This window comes from Poecilia mexicana, unplaced genomic scaffold (genome assembly GCF_051168715.1).
Source record: "Poecilia mexicana isolate PSO_F unplaced genomic scaffold, ASM5116871v1 scaffold_12, whole genome shotgun sequence".
NCBI lineage: Eukaryota > Metazoa > Chordata > Actinopteri > Cyprinodontiformes > Poeciliidae > Poecilia > Poecilia mexicana.
This window is the reverse complement of record NW_028263381.1, coordinates 17613913-17638220: the sequence shown is the minus strand read 5'-3', so window position 1 is coordinate 17638220 and position 24308 is coordinate 17613913. Positions and strand designations below refer to the sequence as shown.

The window sequence follows — 24308 nt, the reverse complement described above, 5'->3', positions numbered from 1 at the left end:
GTGCATGAGCTGCTAATGGCCGGCTGTAATGTAACATTTCTGAATTAAAAATCCTCTTACTGGTCTTATGTAACAGCCTGTTACTGAAGGCTTTCAGTAGCTTTCAGCTTACAGCAAAATTAACAGAAACATGCAATTTAAAAAAAAATAAACATGACTATGTAATAAATCTATAGTATCTATGAGTTTCATATTTTGACTTGGAACAGTTTGGGGAAAAAAAAAAGAAAAAAAAAAGCTGTTACATGACATTCCAATTTGCTGAGATTTGCCGGCACGTTTCCAACACTGGTGAACTCTTAATGCCCAACGAGGGTCAGAGAAAAACACTAGAAAATAAATCATGTTCAGCGATCTCTGCTGCCAGCTCAGGAGTTCATCCGAGAAGCAGCGACAGCCAGCAGGAACGAGGCATTGCTGCAGGGACAGATGGCGGAGACGTATTTACAGGATGTGACAGCGGCATTTGGAAGCAGGACACAGCAAGTGCTTACTCACCATCCTCATCTCTGCTGCAGAGTCTCTCTCAGCAGAGATGAGAGAGACTCTCTCTCTATGCCTGTACCTTAGCACTTGTTATTTCAAATAGCTTGAAAAAAATACATAAACAGAAGTAAACTGAAAGAAAAAAAACCTGCATTTTAGTCCGTCTTAAAGCATGAGCCCTGAGTTGCATCACAATGCTGGGGTTGCCAGGGTCAGACTGAGTAATTTCAGCTCCGCCTCTTCAATCTGGCAACCCTGTATGAGCCGCTACATACGTGTGCGAGCTCGAGCCTGCTGCCTCTTTATAAAAATCACAACTGGTTTAAGTGATCTTGTTTTATATTAAGGAAGCCAAGATGTTTGTCATTTAAAGCTACAGGCAGGTATTACCGAACATGAAAGATGGCAGAAGAAAAAGAAGATAATTTTTTTTTTTTGTTCCTAAATTAAAGCTTTCAGAGGAAATTGGGCAGAAGCCATGCTGCGAGAGCATAAAAAAAGAAAAAAGAAAAAGCAGCTTTTACTGCCTCTGTGTTTACATAAGCACATAAATTCTGCCGGTGCCAATATCGCCAGAAGATCAGATTAGGCCGTTTGCACAATTGCCTGAAATGAATATTTCTCTAAATATTACATCTTACGTAAGAGATGTGTGTGTTAAAATCCTGAGGGATGCGACAGGTGAGTATTCAGCCCGACACACTGAAAGTACGGCAAACTTTTGTTTGGTTTTCACTTCTATCATTCAAAAGGAGAACACAGACACAGAATGCTCTAAAAGCAAATAATTCAGCAACCTTAATGTAATAATGTATTTCCAAAACAGTTTTGTTTTCAAAACATTCAGAGCTTTATGGTGGATGTTTCTACAGTCAGACTTTAGCTACATACTTCGCAAAACAAAATATTAAAGAGAACAACACATGCATGAAGAGATATATGTACTGATTGACTATTATTATTATAACTATTATTAACTGTAATTTCACCGAGAAAATCCAATTGAGTCTAAAAATCTCTTTTAAGAGAAAATCCAGGCCCAGACTGGCAGCAGCACACAGTTTGCAGAACTTTCAGAGGAAAACAGAAAAAGTTAACGCCATCATAAATAAATTAAGGATTCCTGAGTTAAAACATTTACAGACTGATGAAAACAGCAGCTTTGGGTTTATGCGTTTCTGCAACTGGTTCAAAGAAGATGGAGCAGAAAATATTTGACCGAAGGACGTAAGGATGGACGGAAATGTCCCGATGGCTGAAATGACGATAGGGAAGAATGGATGCATTGACTGAAGAAAGAATGGATAAAAACAAACGGATGGATAAACTAATCGATGGATGAATAATCAAAACAATTGCTGAACTAATGAGGCGACAGAACAAAAGATCAATAAATGAGTTAATGCATAGATGGACAAACAGACTGATAAACTGATAAATTGCTCGATGAACAGTTGGTTGTTGGAACCAAAAGATGGATGGAAGGAGAAAAGACTGATGAACAGCAAGGATGGCTAAACTGATGGATCAATAGACGTGAAAGATTCATGGATGGATGTTCACCTTTTATATTTACCATGCAGACATCTTTATGTTTGTGTTTTTATCCGTAAAAAAAAATAAATAAATAAGACTGACACCACACTATCCAGAGCTGAAAACGACCGATTCCAGATGTTTCCAGATCGTGTCGTAACCCTGCATAACGTTCTTCTGCACTCCAAAAGTGCTGTGTTTCCACTGTGAAATGAAAATTAGTATGACATGTTTCAGTGGAACCAAGAGTTACAGTGGCCCACCCAACAATAAAAAGAGCAATCCCCCCCAAGTTTTAATCATCTAAAAGCTTTTCAGTGAAGAGGATGGCCGGAGTGGCGGAGGGGAAGAAGATGGGAAGAAAAGCCAAATTAGGGAGGAAGGAGAAGAGGACATCTTTCAGTCAGGACACTACGACTCCTAATCATTTTTGTTGGGATTTGAATTGGAATTCGTCAACACCGCCTCTGAACGCAAACCGAAAACGTAACGCTGTTTTCATCTTAAACGAGTTGCATATAAACTATTCTCAAAATAACCGGATGTTAAATCTACAGCTGTGGTCTTTCCCCTCTTTGTTTCCCATTATTCCTCATCCCTCTTTCCATCCTACCTTCTCCCTGTTTTTCCTTACGAGCCTGTCAAGCTGTTGCCATGACAACGGTGACGGCTGGCTGTCAGCAGTTGCCATAGCAATGGGAAATGATGTATTGAGGAGCGGTGGGTGGATTTGGCCCATTCTGTTTAGTGTGGTTGAAGCGCCTGCGTGTGCAGCCAGGATGCTATTCTTCAGGTCTCCCCTTTCAGATCTCGAACAGCGAATTATCGACTCGACACCTAACACAGGAACTCACTACGGAAGGAAGGTCGCACAAAAAACTGTCCCTATACTCAGATCAGGGCTGAAGCTCATTCTTAACTGGTTCCTTAAAAAAAAAAAAAAAAAAAAAAACACTAAAGCAGCTAAGAAACTACTTGGTTTTTGCGCATCATGAGGCAGAAAAAAAACAAAACATTTCTGTGTTATGGTTTTTCTACTGTGGGTCTCACAAGTGTACACAGCCCTGTGAAAATTACAGGATTTTCAGCCCAGGGAAATTTTGACCATGACAAGACAAATGCCACCAGAATCACAGTAAGTCATTTCCAACATTTATTCATTACATTTGGTGAAAGCACCATTCTTTGGACAATTATTCCCTCTGGTTTTGGATACTGTTCAGCTGGAAGAATTTTTACTCACCTTTTTGTTTTTATTTTCAGGCAACATGTAACATTAGCAACAAGCTGATTAGCATGTCAAACACTCAAATAAGACCTGACCTACGACTCCAAATCCCGGTAGAGTTGATGCCAAAGAACAAAACAGTGAAAGAAGGACGAAGTTCTTCTTTCACTGATCATAATCAGAAAGGATCACATACTTGACTGTAACGTCTCTCGTTTTGTTTTTCTAACGGCCAGATGGTGATCTAAAGAGGAGAATCAAAAGAAAATGAGGTGGATTAGCAGTTCATGCCAACATGTGATGATGTCACTGAGCTGATAGCATGTTGTGACAGTCGTGATGCTGTCACACAGTAAGAGTCTTCAGTCAGAGGCGTTTTTTCACATCTGTTGCGACTGACTGCTACGAAAGATCCCCCCTGCCCGCAGCATCACTGCCCACCATGACTCACTGGAGATACCTGGATGGTGTCGGTTGTGACGACATTCAATTTCCCTTTGGGACAAATGTAGAATTTTTGAGTTGTGTTGAATAAACTGGCTGCATCCTTAAACAAAAACCTTTTAATTCAATTTTTGATTCCAGCATTCAGTCGCCTTGGCAACACGACTAATCGATTAAATAGAATCCAGTGATATTTAAATCAAGTTCAACAGTCCTAGTAGGATTTTCTGGACTTTTGTTCAATTGCATCCGATGGCTAACGCCTCCGTTGCAAAGAAAAAGTTACAAATGACCAAGACAAAAGAATGAGACTCAAAACTGTCGCACTGTCAGCAGACATCATGGTTTCTGTAGCCTGGAAAGGTTCTTCTTTCCAGGCTACAGTGGGCGCATACTGCCAACTCTAAATGTAGGATGCCGACAGGTTCACAATAAAGAAAATTGAATGATGTAATGAAATGAAAAGGGGATCCAACAATGTTTGAGTTGAAGTAATGTACACACTGACTTATACTCTACAAGTACAAAGGATCTTAGTTTTTTTTTGGCTGTTTGTAAAAGCCTTTTACAATGGCATTCCTATGATCTTTACGGATACAGAGTGACTTGCTCTGTTTTTAGCAGAACGTATAACCAGCAGTCGGTGCCACTCATTTAAACAAGAAAGAAGCACAGCTGAGCAAGCAGCTTTTGCATCTGTTCCAGTTTGACGGAACGCCCTCCCTCCCCAGCTCCACACCCGAGGTGAAGTGAAATGCAGGATCATCTCAGGCATGAAATTAGAACTTTAAGAACAGAGTAGTTCTTAAAGTTTGGACTTCGGCAGCATTAGTACTCAGGCCAGGGCTGGACATGAGTAGGTGGATGCGCTAACAAGATGAGTAGTGTCAGATTACTGGATCAATAAACATATTAGCAAAACTGTCTGTGCTTCCTCTGACTGACACACACACACACACACGTTATAAAGCCGCTGACAGCTCTGCCCTGCCAGTATCTTGGAAGATAAATAACCCGCAGCCAGAGCTCTCATCTTATGCTCTTCTTGTGCACTCATGCAGCGGGACACAAAAGCACATGAGCTGGTGTCTAAGCCTACACCTGTCTATCTTATCTGCTCTGCCTACCACCTAGAAACGCTGCCTTTCCAAGGACATCATGAAAAAAATAGTTCAGTTCAGGCTTTTAAGAAAATCACTTTTGGAAGGCAAGAACAGCCTTTCCACCACTTAAAGTTGTTAAGTCCTTATCTACCGAAACATCGCTGTTAAAACTGTTATCCTATAATGTGCTCAATTTCCACAATTTCAGTTAAATAGCATAATTACTATGGAAACAATCCCCAGCTTGGAAATGTTAGCTATGTGCCTCCTTAATTATCTTCTGAAAAACGCCGAAACGCTACCAAACAATCTCAGCAGTGCGCTTATGCAGCGACGACGCACTCTTAGGAGGTAATTTGCTTCAGAAAACTAAAGCAGCTGTTAACTGTTATTTTTGCAGTAGAGTCACCAAATCCTGTAAAAGTTTAGCTTAGAGCAAAATGTGCAGAAAATATGAAGCTTTTCGATAACTTAGCGATTCAAAGAGAAGGTATGGCAACTAAAACGGTGTGGTGCCAGAAAATAGTAAATCTAAAGGTGTTGGTGGTGGCTAAGTGTTTGGCATTGCATGAAATTCTCCATCGGCAATCTGTGAAAGCTTGAGTGTATATTAGAAGGTAGTTTATACTGTAGGGCTTCACAGAACAGAAAAACTATATTCGAGAACCTCTTTAGAAAATGTCAAATATCCATTGTTTTTGCGGTTAAAGTTCACCCCTAAGATCTACGTCTCTCATCAAAAAGAAATTATAAAACCTGCCAGTAAGCTTGAAGCTCTCAACGGGACTGGCCTATGATTAAAATTTAAACAGCGCTCCACTGAAAATCTTTTATTTTCTCCTTCAGATTCTTAAAATTTGCTTTTCTGTCAGCTGGCGCTTTGATATTTCCACCAGCGAGGACAGGACCGGGGTTGGCCAACGGATCAAAAGTTCACAAGATCTCTGCAAAGTCATACATCCAAAACAGACGGAGACTGACAAAAAACTAGAAGTGTGCTAATTAAAACAAAAAGCAGAATATAGAATCAACAACGCCGGTGACGCATTTGAGGAGCTTCAACTAAGAGGACGGTAAAAACACAAAACAGGCCCCACTGCTAGCAGTGGGAGGACAGGAAGGAGGAAGCATTTTAAAGAGCAAGCGCTGTTGGTGGTATATGAGCAGGTCTGTGTGAGCAGCAGGATCAGTGGCGGTAGGTTGATAACATTCTCCACTCAGCTGAGGTAATAATAGCGTTCTGCGATAGGTCCTCAATCATCTGAGTGCATGGTGGTAACACGCGAGCACTCAACAGGTGAAGGCTGTACTATAAAGAAATGCATTCAAAATAAAACTCATACGTCTGAGGGATAAATGTTGAAAATGTCCAGCTGCAGTCCCCGTTTTGCCCTAAACATTCGTTTCCCGTTACAAAATAAACAGGAAAAATTTGGAGCTTACATAATTTCTGAAGTGGTTGGAGAGGAATTAAGCTAATTCCTTTAAAATCACACTTTTAGAGTTGCTTCAAAGTAAAGTTATTCTTTATTTGCAACCAACAATTTTAGGATATTCTAATGTTCTACCAAGTAAAAATATGACAATAAAACAAGATGTGACATGCAATCCAACAGCACAAAACACTTTTGTTTTTACATGTCATCTATAAAAGAAATTCACTTTTATTTAGCTTCTGATTCAGGGACTTCAGACAAAATTCGGAATAAAGATTCACTAAAATGTGTAAAAGTGTTTTGAATAGGACATTATACTACCAATTCATCAGCTACCTTATATTAGCTGACAAATTAGTCAGGCCATCTGTCCCAGAAGCTAAAGAACTGGAACTAATTACAATAGTGACGGGAAGTACCCCATTAGAGTCTACAGCATGATTATCAGAGTCTTTCTCACATAGAAATATTTCAAAACAGTCAATTTGCTCTTAGTGAGGGAAAAGTGTTGCAGCCTTCTTATGGGCTGATTGGCAGTTGCGAACAATATGTCAGAAAAAGCGCTACTTGACTGTCACACAACGGTAGAAAATAATTTTCTCACTTTCTATAGCTTCTCAGTAAAAGGACTATGAATAGAATGTTTTTTTTTTCTTCATTTTATAACTTTTAATGTAACTTTATAAAATCCTTGATAAGCCTGTACTCCAGCAGCCAACCCATGCATATTAAAACTTATATTCAGCATGAGCCACTTTATCTTTATTTTCTAGTTTAATTAGACAATGGTGCTTACCAGACTAAATTGTCTTTGTATATACGGTAAAGGAAGAAGTTAGATAAACCTTCTCTATAAGTTTCAGCCATGTGTTCCTCAGATTTCAGTCTTCCCAGTATTTCCCATTTCTTCATTTTTAGACATTTTTTGTATGGATTTCAGGTTATATTAGGGTATCCAGTTCCGTTTTTGGTTTTACTTTCTTTAACAATGTCATATTTTACAAAAAAGCACCATTTAATAGGTAGGCTTTAAGGTGGTGAACTGGTCAGGTCCTAACTGCAGCCAATCCTTCTCAAACCATGACTCTTACACCTCCGTGCTCTATAGTTGGCATGGGGTTCTTTTCCTCAAATGCCGGATCTGGTTTATTCCAGAACGTCATGAAAGCCTTTTACCAAATAATCTTCTTTCTGAAAGTTTCACACAGCTTCCCATCTCACCATGGTTTTCACTCACTTCAAATCGGGAACAACTTCAATCATCCCCCATGAGTTACACTGATTACAAGTGGTAGGTAGAGGAGGCACGCAGCTTGCAGCTGAGTAGATATGCTACACATGAGCAAGTATAAAAATGGCTACCAGAAACCAATTATCTCTGCTTTGCTGTCAAAATGAACTCGGCTCCAAAGCATCAAAACTGGTCAAACAAATCACTTACCCAACAAACTGACATGAGTAAACTTAGCTGAGTTTAGACGGTATTACCCCTCTGCTCTGCACAACGTCGCCTCTCTGCTTCGCCGCACCTAATTCCAATAAATGAACCTGCTTGTTATCAGGTTCTGCAGAAGCCCACTAAAAACACATTTATTTGAATTAGCTGTGATTAAGGACTTAAATATAAGGGAAGACAGCTATCCGATTAGTCACCTGAGCATAAAGTATCCAATCAGTTTCTCGACTCCCCAAATTCTACATTTCATCACCTGAACTGGGTTTGTTAGTGCAGGAAAGCCAAAAAGATGAAAATTGAACATTAGGTGGCTCTCCACGTTTACAGCAAAGCTTCATTATAATCAATCGTTCGAATCTTGGAATGCTCTGTTGTGGCTGTGATGATTACTACTGGAGAGATTATGAGGATTTGTATGTGTCTGAATGGATCGTCTCAGAGTGGCAATTTGACCATAACTTGTTATGGTGCCAAAACAAATCCTGTTAGGCTCCGTACAGCAGCTACTTTTAACTTGCAGCTCCAAGTGTGAGTGTGAATCAAGTCAAGTTTAACTGTACAACACATTTCAGCAACAAGGTAATACAAAATGCTATAAATCATGAAAATATATAATCATATGTTTTGCATGCCCAGATTTTGGGCCTGATCGCTAGTTTATAGATGTAAAAACTGAAGCTGTGTGCTGATCGTAGATTGTTCCTCTGTAGGCCCAAAGATAATAACTTCAGTTTTGTTTTTGTTTGCATTTGTTTGTTCTCAGCATTCAGTTCATGGATTAATTCAGAGTCACCTGGTAGAGCTATGTATCAACCGAGTAGTTATGGTGACTAATTTCTTGCTATAACCTGAAATAGTGGGAGCATGTAGATATTGAATAAGTGGGGACTGAACCTTGAGGTACCTCATATCTGTTTGCTCTGGTGAGAAGTTGCCAATAAAAACAAAGAAATTTCTCTTTTTTTGTTTTTTTCAATGCAAGTTTTGAACCAACTGAGTACTGGACCAGAGAGTCCGATCTGGACCAGAGAGTCAGATCTACAATAATATGTCGTGGTCAACCGTGACGAATTACAGAAATACTGTAAAGCTATCTGTGCTTCAACAAACGAAGGTGGTAAAGGCTGTTCCGATCCAATATCAGTATCTGTCCAGCTCCTGATGTCATATCAAGCTGAAGCCCCTGATTCATCCACCACTCCAGACTCCATCCTCCTGTGCGTGCTTTGGCCCATGTTTCTCTTGAATTTTAAGCATTGTTGTACACTCAGGCACTGAAAAATACACAGCATTCTCATCCATTGCTTATAAACAGATGTTTTAAATAGATAGAACATGTGATATCCCAGGTTGCTTAAAGTTTAGAGATACAGGCAGACGTTGTCTCGCTGTCGGCAAACAGTCCGCTGCACAACTTGGCCTTTTTGAATCAGATATAAGAAGGTCATGTTGTGCATATTTTAGCATTAAGAGGGAAACGGCACCTGTTTTTTATGTTTTGAGAGTTGCAGCTGAGGCAGAAACTCTGTTCTGCTACACTTGCTGCTCTATAGGGGACATGGAGGAGCTTTAGGAAACAACAGGACGGCTAACTGGATCACAGAATGATTCTTCTGCTGCAGTTTCTCCAAGCTTACTTCTGGCATTGTAATGGCCCCGTGTTACAAGCAGGAAAGTGATCCCAGAATGGCTTCAGGTTTTCTGTGTATTACTATGAGTTTGCTATTATTTAGATTGCCTAGCAAATGTTCACGAGACGCCATCTAAAACAAATGTGTAGGAGCTGGAGAAGATCTACTTTTCTTTAATCTAAGGATCACTGATGCAGCTGTGACCACTCCATTTCCCCCAGCCCCCGTCCCTTGCCTTTATAATGAACAAATTATTTAAGTTAAACATTTGCCCATTTAGAGTCTTAGTCTTTAAAATGAATAAAATCAGTGGCATGCATATGCTTTCAAACTTTATTGCTTTCAAGCACAGTGAAATAACTACATTTCATCAGAGTTGCACTTACTTGCTATTGATGTTCATGATGCTGCAGTTTCTCCAAGCTGTTTTCTTTTCTTTAGATATGTTTCTCCCAGCAGGAGTTTCTGCAGGAGCTCCAACATGCTGCTCTAATATGGGTCAGAGGAGTGACTCTGGTGTTCTGATAACACACCACCTCTCACAAATTTTCTGAGATTTTGTTTCCCCATCAGTGGTTATGACATTTTGGTTTTGGTCTGATTTCTTTGATGAAATAAAAATACAGTAGTCAGCCTAAAATATAGCTTAGATAACATGTGACTGTTATAACTTACATATATTAAACAAAATCACAGACAGTACACCAAAGAACTGTGTTCTACCATCTAGTTAGTAGCAGGAGAAAATGTAATTTTGGGCTGCACGACTTCACTGATACTTGCTGAAAATTGCCACATTGATTGCGGCTACAGTGGCCCTCTGCCTGTTTGCAAATTCAATAATTTGTAGATTTTTCTGTGGCAATTAACTCCCAACTATTCTCAGAAAAATTACATATTTTTTTCATAGACGAAATCTAAAATACCCAAAAGAAAATTCAGCTAGGGAAGCTGAAATATTTTTGCCGCAACGCTACCTGACATGCTATTGGCTGGCATTTACAAAACAGTGAAATCAGTGGTGCTGCTCATTTTCCTTAGAGCTGATTGGCTGAGATAAGAAAAATAACAACAAAAAAACTGTAGATATTAGCTTCTGCTGTAGTGCTAAGATTTTCTTGACAGTCCATATTAGTGTACATTAGGGTATAAAAACATGCAGTTGTGTTTTCAGAGGTGCTCTCAGTATTTGCAGATTGATCCTTCTCTAATATTACACAATTTATTTGTAACTCAGACAGTCCTAATCATCATTTTTCCTTTTCCATTCATCAAAAATTGACAACACACACCTGTTTGCTGCAGGTATTTGTTTTTCTTAATATTTAACGGTGCTGCTCTTTAGTTAACAGGAAGGTCGATCCCTCTGATTAGCCGCTGAAACTCCACCCTTACACTCATTCTGATCTACTGTAATTACTAATGCAGTCCAAAGTGTCAGATCTCCTAGAAACGTCCACATTACTTCAGTAAACCAAGTCAAGATGCCCAGAAAATCAATAAAGGCATAATTCAGATGCAAAGGTGAACAATTCAGTTATCAAGCATACACGAGAAAGCAATGCAAAACTGAAAGAACACGTATTAGTCCAGCTTGGTGAAGGAACGTAATAAATATATTTTCAACATGGACGCCTTATTTCTTTAACATTCGTAATTAATCTAATACTTTTACCCGCAAAGTATAACTCAGTAAATCTCTCCTCTCAGCTCCACTGCGGTTTAAATTAGCAGTAACTTCCCAGTACGCAGCGTGGATTAAACAGACTAGGCAGGAAAACATATTGCACAATGTCTTTGCGGGGCAATTAAAGAGCAGCGCAAATGAAGACTGTACAGGAGAGGTCGCTTCACTGTCTGTCAGGGGACAGTTTTTATTTTCTGGATATGGCTGCCATAATGTACTCACGCTCCATTAAATTCAAGCAATTGGAAATGATCTCATGAGCGTGTCTCCTGCATCTCAGAAGGTTTTCATATTGCACGGTTTTCCCCGGAGGCATCACCTCCCCGACAGGGCGCGCGGACCCATCGCGGCGAGGAGATGCTCTCTCACAAATGGATATGAAGGCAATATGATGAACACGAGCTGCAGCTGAGCACCATCCGAATCACTCAAGGACCCATAATTAGAGAAAAAAGCCTCTTCTGGGCTTCTGTGGCATTTATTTGACAGCCACCAAGAGTAAAGGGTAAAACGCTCCCTTTGGGTCCCGGATTGGCCCTGCAGTTGTCTTAGCCACTATAAAACTCAGCGAGCCTCGCTTCAGTGTCCAATAAACTAGAGTGATCTTTTAAAAGAAAAGTTAGAATCTGATCGTCGAGCTGAAACTGAGCTATGACTTGCTTGAAAAAGACTGGAGTTTAACTTTTTCCACTTGAGCTTGGTTGATTTAAACGCCGTTTCAGAAAATGTTTGATAATGTAAAGAGATTATGCCTGAGAGACACCAATGAGGATCCACTGGGGGATCCTAAAATTGTTTGGATAATGATCTCTGCTGAGTGGAGCCTCGTTGTCACTCTGCCGTCAAGATAAGACGAGAAGACCAGACTAACAGGGCTTTATATTTCTCTCAGCTTGGAAAGCAATGATGTGGAGGACTAGAGGGACTTCGCCAACTAAAGCCAGAAGCCACTAAAACCAGAGAACACTCTGCTTTTCCTTCCACCCATTCATCCAGGGAACTAATCAGTCATAAGCCAGACGTGTTGCTGTAAAGCAGCAGAACTAAACCCAAAGCTCAGGGCTCCCTGCAGATGCTGGAGTCACAGGACGATAACACAAAGCTTCTCTCCAGAGGTCGGCGTACTTGTGTTGTACCTAGAATTTCATTTAGCGAACCCAGATTTACCTCATGCCCTCAAGTCTAACCCCGGGATTCTTTCTGCTTCACGGCTCATCAGCAGCAAATCGAAGGCAGACTGGTTCAACTACTCGATTAAGTTAACTCCATTCGACAAGAAACCCGTTTTAAATCTGCTTCTTTTCTAGATCTGTACTTGGAACTCATATTTAGGAAGTGAAGACGCATTAGCCAAATATGCATGGTTATGTATTTGGACACATGAAGATGTCCGCTGCAACTTACGACGAAGAATTGTTATTTCCACTGCAAACAAATAAAATCTATTGAAGATGAAGATTAGTGTGGACCAATCAGATTCTATGCTACTGGGTAGGAGTCGTCTGTTGAGCATCTTGCAATTGGTGCAATTTCAATAAAAGTAAATCCAAAATTTATTAAAAAGAAGGGGTGCACCGGTTGCAGTTTCTGACTGATCACCAATATTTATTAAAAAGCCTGGTCTGCCGATTTCAAATTTGGATGTTACCAATTTCTTTTGTCTGAAAAATCTCTAAATCTAAAAACAAAGTCACTAAATTGGTAACAGTGAGATGACTAGTGTTAACTGTGCACGTGCAGATTTGACCTGGTGATCCGTCAGTCTCTCTATGGGGGTGGGTGATATGGATTTAGTTACATTATGATAGTTTATGGTACTATTGTGATAATGATACAAATAATGACAAAACACTATTTATTCCTTCATTTTTAGATAACTGTATGTCTGTGAATGCATGGCAACGCATTTATAGAGGCACAAGCTTGGATATTGCTCTTGAAAAACATTCCTACATGAAATAGGCTTCATCAGGATTTTACTTAAAGAAGTTGGACTTATCAAAAGTAAGTGCAATTAATTATTACGTTACATTTGGGGAGTAAAGTAGGAAAAGTAATAAAAAATAAAATTTTCAATAGAAGATTTTTGACATCATTAATTTAAATTTCATCAGGACAACAGCAAATAAAAATTCTTATTATGATGCAATAAAATATCAGCTGATCTCCCAAAATTAAGGAATATGGGGCTGTTGCCAACACTGCCCCACTGTTGCCAACTTAGCAACTTCTTTGCTATATTTAGCAACTTTTAAGACAAAAAAAAACTGTGTCGGACAAAATCAGAATTGGCAGGTTAGGTTTTTTTTAAATATCAGTAATCAGCCAGAAAATTGGTGCACCCCTAATGGGCATGCAACATGACAAAACTTGTCTGAAGGGGGGAAAAAAAGACATCAGAAAAAGCTTATTTTTCCAGGGCTCTGGCCGTGACTCTGACAGGTTTTTGTGTGCTGTGATGCATCATTTTTGTTCAGCATGAGTGCTAATTTGTTCAGAAAAAAGTTGTGTCTCCATCTATTCATTTAAATGACTGACAGCCAAGAAAGGACACCAATGCCTGCTGGTGAGTGCTCATATTATTTAAAACAGGCTCACAGCTGTCATACCAGCATTTGTTTCTCTTGGGGAAAAAAAAAACAAAAAAAAAAAAACACTAGCCGACTGGCTTTGTAACCCTAATGACCGTCCAAAAATGCAGTTGCGTAGTTGACAGTGATGAGCTCGTTACAGCTTTACAGTCCCTCTGTGCGCGCACTTTGACTCTTACCTTGCGGCCGTCGCTTGCGTGGCAGTTGACGTTGAGCGGCGTAAGAAGGGCCATTAGCTTCTCCTCGTTTCCACTCCTGAAAATGTGCACAAACCAAGGCAACACATTAAGTAGAACTACAACCACCGCCACAGAGGTTTAGAAAAGAAGCGAGACTGGAAGAAAAACATCGGAGGAAAATGTTATCAGAAGATTGAGACTGAAGAGACCCAGGAAAATGTTCGGGGGATGATTTGAAGGCGCTCTGTCATGCCGAAACGCCCCAGAGTATTTTGGCCTGACTAAAGAGATTTGATGTTGATCTATGTTTTTGGTTTTTAAGGTCACTGCTCTGGAACTCGATTGGCCGTCGGGAGATGCGGCCAGGACAAGTGGAGTCATGCCTCATCCCCCAGACAGTCTTAAAGGAAGAAGGTTTCAACATGTTGGGGGGAAAACAAAAAGTAGTGCAGCCTTATTATGCCATAACCATCTACTATCGTCTGTCTTCTCTACTTCTCTTTGCTTCAATAATTCTGATTACAACCACCAGCCAAATTGACATTTATATCCTCCTCTCCTCTGACTTTAAGCTCGCCAGCACTCTTCCATCTTTTTCTAACACTGGTTGCCTTCCTTCTCCCTTTTCAATCAAATCTACCTCCCATCTCTCTTGCCCTTTTGCACCTCTTTCTTACTCTACCTCTTTTGATCTGCTCCCTCAATCTCTTTTCACAGCTTTCCCTGCTCAACCTTGCTTCAAATCCCAGCATCTTCCCAGTGTGACTACAGAATTAAAAGCCAATCACAACTTTAGAGACTAGGAACCTGAGAAATCTCATTTTACATTCTTGCTGTCTCACAACTTTTACAGAAGGCCTACATCAGGACTTTCAACAAAACCTCTTTCACCCTGATATTTCTAACAATCTCTAATGCTCTTAATGCTTATGATTCTAGTTTGTTGTGAAAACTGTTCATTTAGAAGCACTCCATGTCAAATAATGCTCTTGAACTAAATGTATTCTGCCAGTTTAGAACTCAGAAAGCTTTTGAAATGATTGTATTCTTGTGTTCGTTTCTCTTTCGAATATTACCTGATGGTAATCTGGAGCATGTAATGCACTTGTGTTTTCTATCTCCTCAAAAACCAAAAAGGTTTCAAAGCAAAGAACAGATCTTGCTGTGGTCTTCATCGAGGAATGTGCCACAAACACAATTCTCTCCTGGAGACGCCATAATGTTTAATTTTTGGGAGTCTGGGAAAGGTGAAGAAAGATTCAAAACCATAAAATGCTTTTGCTTCAATCAGATTAGATCAGTCTGTTTAAGATTAAATATAATTACTCTAACCGTAGTGTTTTTGGGCAGCTTGCGTTTTCTTTAAAATCTTCCCAAAGAAAGAAGAGCATGATTTCTCTTTTCTGCTGCTCACGATGTGGTTTGGAAGTTCAAGGGAAACAACTGAGACATTCAGAGGTCAGTTTTAGCAGTGGTGTTCTTTTTAGAGTGATGTTCTCAGCTCAATAATAGCTGATTGTGGAAAGATATTTGTAGATTTGGGAACTTTATTTTGGACCAAAGTAAGGATCCATATCATTGCTGATGGTGGCTGACTTGGAGGTCATTCCTCTTTGCTTTCACCCAAAACCCCTTCTTTAAACTCTGTTCCAAATTACTGACAGATATGAGGCTTTACAGACTACTCCAATCAAGCACCCTAATCAATTGTTGTGCAATCCTGCTAAATATGATGTGACATTCTAGCACATTTTAGAAATAATAAAACAAGCATGTTCATATTTGATGCCTCTATGCAGCAACTACAAGATAAAACTTTTGGTGATGTTCTTGAACTCAGTCTGTTCAGTCTCTACAAAATGAGCTAAGCTTCTTCCCTCCGACTTTCATGTTATTAATGTCTTTCAAACCACCTAAGCTCTTACTTACCGACTTGAACAAATAAAAAAAAATGAAAAGCAGGCTTTTACTTTACATCTAGATGTGATTATGCAGTTATTCAAACTTGAAAATATCACTAATCCTTTTGATATTTAAATCTAATGCTGCAGGAAAATCTTTTGTGCCATAAGATTACCACTTTTCTGTCTTCCTTTGCTACATACTGTACTACAGTCCAAACTATTTTAGCTGAAAATGCATCAAGAAACCCGCTGGCGACAGAAATGTTCAACTTGACCAGCCCTGACAGGTGACAAGTTGGTTGAAAACTCAAAAATCAAATAATTTCCTGACCAGTGAATATGCCAAAAATATGTTCTAACATGTCCCACAAACTGCGACACATTTGGTTTGGAAGCTGGCCTGAAGGAAGGAAAAAGCTTGTTTCAGTATCAGAGAGAGAAAGTAGGTAGGCAGAGAAGGTAGGGAAGATGAAGGAGGAAGGAGTACAAACTGAAGGTATGAAAAGAAAAAAATAAAGGTAACAAGAAAAGGAGAAAGAACAGATACAAGGAGAGAAAAAAATTATAGAGGAAAAGGGAAAAATGGCTGGGAAAACAGGAAGGAATACAAATTGAAGATACAATGGAACAAAAAGGAACAACAAAAGGAAGAAAGAATGCAAGGAAGGAAATAAGATGGGACACAAGAAAGAGGGACAGGGAAAGATGAAAGAAAGAAGGAATGAAAAGAAAGAAAGGAAGACAAGCAAGGAAGGAAAAAAAGGAAGACTGGAAGGAGGGAAGGAATTGAACAAAAAGGCAAGGAACAACAAGGAATAAAGGATCCAAGGAAGGAATAAGGCAGGACACAAGAAAAAGGGATGGGGAAAGATGAAGGGAAAAAACAAGGAAGAAAAAAATGAACACAAAGAAGAGAGGATTTGGTATTTTAATAGATGAGAAAAGGAATAAAATCAGAAAAGTGTCTTATTTTTTACTTATTTACTTATTCAGACCTGGAAAATGCTGAATTCAAATTCCATACTTTTCCAGTCTGCACAGAAACCTTAGCTTTCTAATCCATGCAACATTTTTCCTCCAAGCAGTGCGTGGGGCCACAGGGTTCCTCCCATGCCATGCATAACTTTGCACAAACCCTATCTGGGCCACAAATAGATACATAAATAAACTAGACGAACATCTACATTCTGCAGGCCAAACGTGGGAGTGAACTGACTGAGCATGACCCTAAAATAAGAGGAAGCTCCTCATGATGACAGGGTGATAAGGCAGTCACGGGCTCAGCTGGGAGACGACCATTCTGGATTTACACATAAACAGCCCTCTGACCCCCCAATACACCGGGGTACGTCCATTCTAAACCAGATGCTTCCTTATATGTGTGTGTGCTGAGCTTGAAGAGATGGAGGGGAACGAGGGCGAGGGAGGGGGGGGTTCTGTTGAGGCATCAAGCTCTCCACCACCCACACACAATCCCAAATCGAGAGCTACTTCATTTCCAAATGGGAGAGCCTGGCAAAAAAGGAAAAAAAAAAAAAAACACACACACACAGCCCACATGAACTGCCTGCAACCATAACATGCCTCGAAAACGAACAAGTGTCGCTGGCCCACAAGCACCAGGCTCTGTGGATCTGAAAATACAGAACCGGTGTGGGAGCTGAGTGTGTGCAAGTGTGTGTGCATGCACTGAGGTGGAGAAAAAAAATATAATCAAACAAGATGAAAAAGGACAAGACAGATTAAAGAGGGATGAAGATTAGGATAAAAACAAGGTTGGAAGATTTATGGATGAAAAAAGAAAAAAAAAGACGATCAAAACAAAACAAATATTAGCATGACTAAAAAAGGAGGAGAAAACAAATATGAATTAAAGTATTTAAAAAAAAACACATTAAAAGGTTTGAAAGGAGGATAAGAGAGGAGAGAAATGAAAACAAAGAGCATGCAGAGAGACTGGTACTCACCTTGCCGCCTCCAGCAGCTCATCCTTCTTGTATTCACCTAAATGGTTACAGAAGATCATGGTGTCAGACAGTTTCCCGGTAATGCACATCAGCCACACTGAGACACACATGATTGAGCAAACAGAACCACCATGAACAAAAGCACATGCTATCTATGGGGGGGAAGACACCATCTTTCCCATTTCTATTTAAACCCCCCCGCTCCGGTTCTCCGTCTCTGCCATTCTCACTCAGTGCGCACCCCTCTGGCTACGATGTGTTGCCGGCAGCGACCACAGCACGTTCATTGTTTGGGCGACGAGCGGCGGTCCAGCACGCGCGCCGTCTCCGTGAGTCCGTATGTCCGTCCGTCCCTCCCGTCTTTAACGCGTCGCTGTGGGGAGTCTCGGCCGCTGCTCATGCTGCGTCCCATTGTCCCCGGCTCTCAGTCATCCGTCTTCCCCGTCTCCCTACGTCCGACTACCTTTGTTTTTTTTTGAGGGGGGCGGGGGGGTTCTCTCCAGTGGACTCTGGGGGCGCAGTTATCATTTTTTTAAAGAAGGGAGATAAACAAACCCCTCCCCCTTATCTCCCTCGCCATGACTCCCTCTCCATCTCCTGCCTCCCTGCTGCTACAGCCACAACATTTACACCTTCCCATATGCGTCTCTGCTGCCAGGGACAAGAGGGGGGGAGACATGAGCCTCATCCACAAATTATCTTTTTTATTCATCTATTTATGAAAATAATAATCAGAGAGAAAATGGAAGATTTTTTTATTATTTAACTAGAATAAAAAAAGAAAAATGTCCTTTTAATTTCGAATTGCATTCTCTCTTTTTATTAGTTAGAAACTGCTCGTGTAAAAAGGCAAGTTAAACAAAATAACATTGGTTGAACTATTTCTTTAAAAAGTTGCTAAAATAGGAAAACAAGACATTTCCTGAAGCTCTATGGTCAAATTGCTTTCTTGTCAACTTATGTCAAGGTATGGGCGGGCAATTATCATATCATTTATCATTTATCGTGATGAAGTACTTTGATTTATTGTTGTCTCCATAAATTTATACTTGATATTAAATTTTAAAAAACTGACATCAGAAATGTTTTTACAATTTCTCCACTATTTGTTCCACAAGAGCATCAATAAAAATCAGTATGATTATATTTCACAAATTTGAGTAAGTAGCGTCATGAAGAAGCCCGTTTCAAGTGTGAATGTTTTTCTCTTATGCCATTTTGTGTTTGTGGGTTGTGAATACTGTGCCATCCATTCACACCCATACAGTTACCTAAAAAAGAATAAATAGTTTTCTGTAATCATAATTTTTATTATCACAATAGTACCACAAAATATCGCGATAAAATTTTAAATTAATATCGTTCACCCCTGTGTCAAGATTAATCCAACCTATTTTGATGTCAAATGGCAAAAAACATCAAGCACCACGATGCATGTACAAACTAAACTCAACTGACTCCTACCCATCATGAAACTCTGCTATGTAGTGACATTGATGTTTCTTATTCAGGTACAATGATGATGGGGAAAAAAGGGGGACAAACCATGAGAGTTTTTCAGCAGTGATGAGGAGCTTCAATTACTGCTTAAATTATTTATTTTTACTTGTGCAAATAAAAAAAATATTTATATATACACATATATATATATATATATATATATATATATATATATATATATATACACACACACATATATATATATATATATATATATATACACATATATATATATAAAAAATAACACAATACACGACTTTACATGTGAATTCTCATTGAGTTAATCGTCAAGATTAAAAATTCATTAGTTGCTAAACTAACTGATTTATTTAATTGTGACACATTTGGACTTCCATAGATTTTCTGCTCATAATTTTGAAATCTATTCAGCACTATGACTGGAGACAGTACGGACTGCTTCAATGTGTCGGGGTGGACAAATTTTCCGTTATCTTGACTTTTTCTCATCGTTATTAGAACTTTGATTTATTGTGATGACAAACTGTAGAGTATGATGTTTGCAAATCATGAAAGCAATGTATTCTGGAATTTTTAAAATATTTTTCCTATTGGTTTCATAGAGCAATAATAAGCATCAATATCTTTAAAAATATACTCAAATTGAGAATATTTTGAATTGTTTGATGATAAAATGCAATATTTAATGTATCTGGTGGATACATTAAATATTGCAGTGACTGCAGTAAAATGAAACCACAACCAGGCCAATACCAAAAAAAGACTGCGGATAGTTTTTAAACATAACTTTTTAGCACAACTTTTATTGTTCTCAAAATAAACATTGTTGCTTTAAAGCACCTCCCCCCACACCACAGCTGCATGCACACAGACTTGGCAGATGTTACACCGGATGCCCTTCTTGGTGCGACCCCCTTGATTTTCCCCAGGAAAAATCTGATTAAAACCGGAAATCTTCGAGGCAGCGGCCACCTGCTCCACCACCCAAGCCACTGATGCCCCTGTCATCACAATAAAAACCACCTGTTACCATATATTCTCCTGAAATGTAGTTGGTATTTCTGTGGTGCACATCTGTCGTTTTGTGGTAAAAGAAACTAAACATATACAGCACTGGTTTTTCTTTAAAATTGAAATATTTAACTATGATGCAACTTATTAATCATAGCAGAAAACTAACACTACCAAAGAAAATTACTAATTTTGCTCATATTTGGTCTCATGTACTCCAGAGAGGGACAAAAAGTGATAGCGACGATGCAAAGCTTTCCGATTTCACACCTATTAAAACTATCTCTGCTATTTTCTACTAAAAAATTAACAAGAGGGCATTTCTAAATCCAGAGCTGCTCAAGTCTCAGGAAGAGCCATAAAACAGAAATTAGAAATAGAATCAAAAACTCGAAGGGTGAGGACAAGGTGCTACGGTATGCTGGAGCTAAATGAAAGGAGGATGGAGAGGATGGGTTTAGTACGAGAAGCAGACGGAGGGGTGGAGATGTGTGACGACCGAAGAAGAGAGGAGAGGTTACCAGCGAGGGGAAAAAAGTGGGGTAGGAGGATGGAACAAAGGATTACAGATGAAAGAGAGAAGGGATGATTAGGGATCTGGAAGCTGACATGCATGGATTTGACACAGTATAATTGGTGTAACAGAAGCTGGAGCTGAACAGGGAGAGACGGAGGAAAGTGGGAGAGAGAGAGGGGGAGGAACAGACAGAACAAGAAAAAGGTCAAGACACTAAATTTGACTTCTAAGCCATTTTTAAGCTGAGAGGTTCAATTTCCCATAAGTAAACCGACAGCCTTTGAATCAAGTTGGATTGCATTTGTTATGCAAATCATTATCCACCTCACCGTCAGTGATGGGGTTTTTTTCTGACATAAAACGATTGCATTTAACTTTTCTACATAATCGTATATTCACCGCCACAATTTTATTGCCAGTCAAATTGCGTTGGAAATAAAACTACAGCCTTGGAATCCAACTCCAAGGCTTGCAAATTCAGAAATAATTTTTAAAAATCCAATAGAAATTCACCTGCATTGTGTGCTTTTATGTGGCCAGCAGGGGGAAAATCTTGCTGGAAAGTTTTGTCATTACAATAATTACAATTCTCTATTTATTTGTCACCTGAGTAAATATTTTCGTCAGTTTATGTGTTGGTTTCACACCTGGTTTTTAAAAAGCTGGTGGCTCTCTCTCTATTACAAAAATTCCTTCAAAAATATTCATAAAAAAAATCAATTACACCAATTTTTCCACTCGAGTCTCAAGAAATTACGTTCTGCATTCCGATTAGAAGTATTCATATTTTTTAGAGATACTCAAAGAAGTTATTTTACCATAGATGCAAGTTTTATCAATAAATGTTAGACAGTTCTAGAAACTGTCCTTTGTGATGTTAACGTTAGTATTTTGTGGTGCTGCAGTCATTTCTTCATTTCTAGTCATATCATACACCCACTAAACAGCAAAGAGGGGCTTGGACAGATATGCTGTTACTATCTTCCACTTTAGTCCTTCCCCACTAGACACATGGATGAAGATGAAAGTGAGTTTATAAATGAAAACACTGCGCCATCAAGTCCCCCCACCCTTTCCGATTTGCTCAACATTTAATCTTTGAGTGAAGCCAAAAAGGGAGAAAATTTATATTATTCAAAGTTGGTGAGACTCTCTGAAATGTTAACATGAAGGCAGGTTAAAAAGGCAAATTAAACATGTTTCATGACATTACAAGGGTAAAAATAAAAATAAAAAGAAGCAGAGAACGATGTTAGGCTCTTGCATCTTTAAAACCAGATAGTGTGATAAGAGCCTCTGAGTCACAAGTCATAAACCGCATGCTAATTTAAGGATATTAATTGAAATTCTAGGTGCATCACATTGAGAAGCAAATCATATGCAAGTGTTTGGTGTTCCACATCATGTAAAGCTGAATTTTAGGGGGTATGGAGGAACATGTTCCAGAGAGGTAAAGTGTGTGCATGAGGCTGACCCCAAACAGACGACACAAGGACATGTTAAAGCCCAGGACAGGCCAGCAACCCTCTGAATGATGATACTGTGTGCGAGTACTGTGTGTGGGTGTGTGTAACTTCCTGTAGACATCAGCAACCATAATTTAAATCCCAGTTCTTGTGCAACGAAGGGCCTGATTGTGCATTTCCATATGTGAATCTGCAAAGGTGAGCTTTAATTTTTCATTATCGGCCTAGTATACAGTGTGTGTGTGTGTTAAGCAGCTCCACCAGAGCAGATGATGCTCGCTGAGAAACAAGTAACTTCACGGCCCAGCTGTCTGCTTCCTTAGGTTAGTGTGTGTGTGCATGTGTGTGTGTGTGTCTAAATCACACATCACTTATTCTACAAGCGGTTTATCTGCTGTTACACAATGACCGGCTCTGAGTCAGGAGATGACCGATGTACTTGGAGCCGCAGCAAGGTCACAAGAGCTGACGTTGTAAAGTGGATCTGTGTGGAAGGAGACCCTTCAAAGAGAAGGAGGGAGGGAGAATAAATGGGAGGTGGACTGAAATTTGTGAAAGACTGTTGTTTCAGCACTCCCCTCTTACACCATGTGATTAATTGCTCCACAAAAGTGCACCAAGGAGAGCTGCTCTGGATTAATAATGTGTTTTCTGGTCACCACCTCCCACCTTCTCATTTGAATGTAGATGCTGGCCACTAAAAACCACCGTTGTGGGATTTATCAGAGTACAGCAGCTAAATCTCCTTAGAGAAACCTTTTGTTCAGTGCATCCAGAAGTTAGCCACGTTGAGTTTGCTGGGTTTCCCATTTTTTTAATCCTGAATAGACATTTCAAGGACTCAATACCTCTGTGGAAGCTTTAAAGAATCATCAAACATTTCGGTAACACTTTATTTGAAGGGGGGTGAATAAGACTGACATGACACTGTCATAAAAACCTGTCATGAACATGAATAAGCCTTCATGAATATGTATGACTGTTGTCATAAAGCGTCATTTGGTAAATTATGACACTTTTAATGCAAAGTTGACATTATTCAAAATGTCTTTGATATGACAACTTGACAGTAACCAAGAAATCATTACTGATATAAATTTTTTATAAAAGTATTACTGATTGCACTTTAAAAATGAGGTAACTTTATGTTATTAAAGGTAAATGATTTCTGTGATTTGATAAATGTAAACTTTAACATAGCACAGCAGGTGTAGATATGGTCAAAGCCAAACAAAGGTGCTGTTCTGGAGAATAATCTCTGGAACAGAGCCGCGTAAAGTTACAGCGCATTAGCAGTCAGATGCGCCAACGTCTAATGTTTGTGCAGCTACGGGTAAATGGTTTTACAAGACTGAAAAAAGAAAAAGTGTATCCCAAAGGAAAAGAAGACAGAGAAGACAGTGAATGACATGTTATTCACTATCAAGAAGAAGGACCAGAACAGAAGGTAAATTGGCTACGTAAAGTTGGACAAAAAAAGCAAAATAGTGTGCCCTGCAAATTAGGTTGAGCACATGTTCCGACGAGGTCATATAATACCACCGATTTGTTTTACCACCTCAACCAGCGGCATCTGCCAGAGCAGGCAAAATGTAAAACTTTACAACCCCAGACAAGAGCGAGCGCTAACCCCTATAAACACCCAAGCACGGAGAAGCAGCATTCACTTTTTTTTCCTCTTTTTAATCATGTAAAGCACTTTGAATTACCCATTGCTGAAATGTGCAACACAAATAAAATAACCTTGCCCAAAGGCAAGCAGATGAACATTAGACATTTCCTTTTAATTATACTACTTTCAGGATAAATGAACCACTCAATGAGAAGTAAGGCTACAAATACATTTGTCTGCTTTTGTGTGCCACAAAAGCATTGTCTCTTCTTTTGCACTGAAATAACTAAAAACAGCAATTTTTTATTTACTTTATTTTTTTGGACAGATGAGCTTGTATAAGATTAGACTATAGCCTGACTGATTCACGTAAACGAAGAGTCACGCAACCGATTTCCTCCATTTGATTCATAGCAGCTTCCCAACCACACCGGGACAGCTCAACACAATGAGACTCCATAAAATCCCAATCGAACCATTAAAAAGATTTATGGCACGTTTAACATAGTTCTCTTTCTACAAAAGATAGTCTCCAAATTTCATGATAATTCAATATTTCCAAATTCATCCCACTC

General features: G+C 39.3%; 1 protein-coding gene across 1 annotated transcript in view; it reads right to left on the bottom strand.

Moving 5' to 3' along the window:
• Positions 1–24308, bottom strand: part of LOC106922643 (poly [ADP-ribose] polymerase tankyrase-1-like) — a 75678-nt gene that overhangs the window by 27293 nt on the left and 24077 nt on the right. The window contains exons 5-6 of the mRNA XM_014995230.2: positions 17649–17685; positions 13778–13853 (exon numbers count right to left, since the gene is read on the bottom strand). Of these exons, the coding sequence (XP_014850716.2) occupies positions 13778–13853; positions 17649–17685 (113 nt within the window). The remainder of the gene's footprint in view (positions 1–13777; positions 13854–17648; positions 17686–24308) is intronic.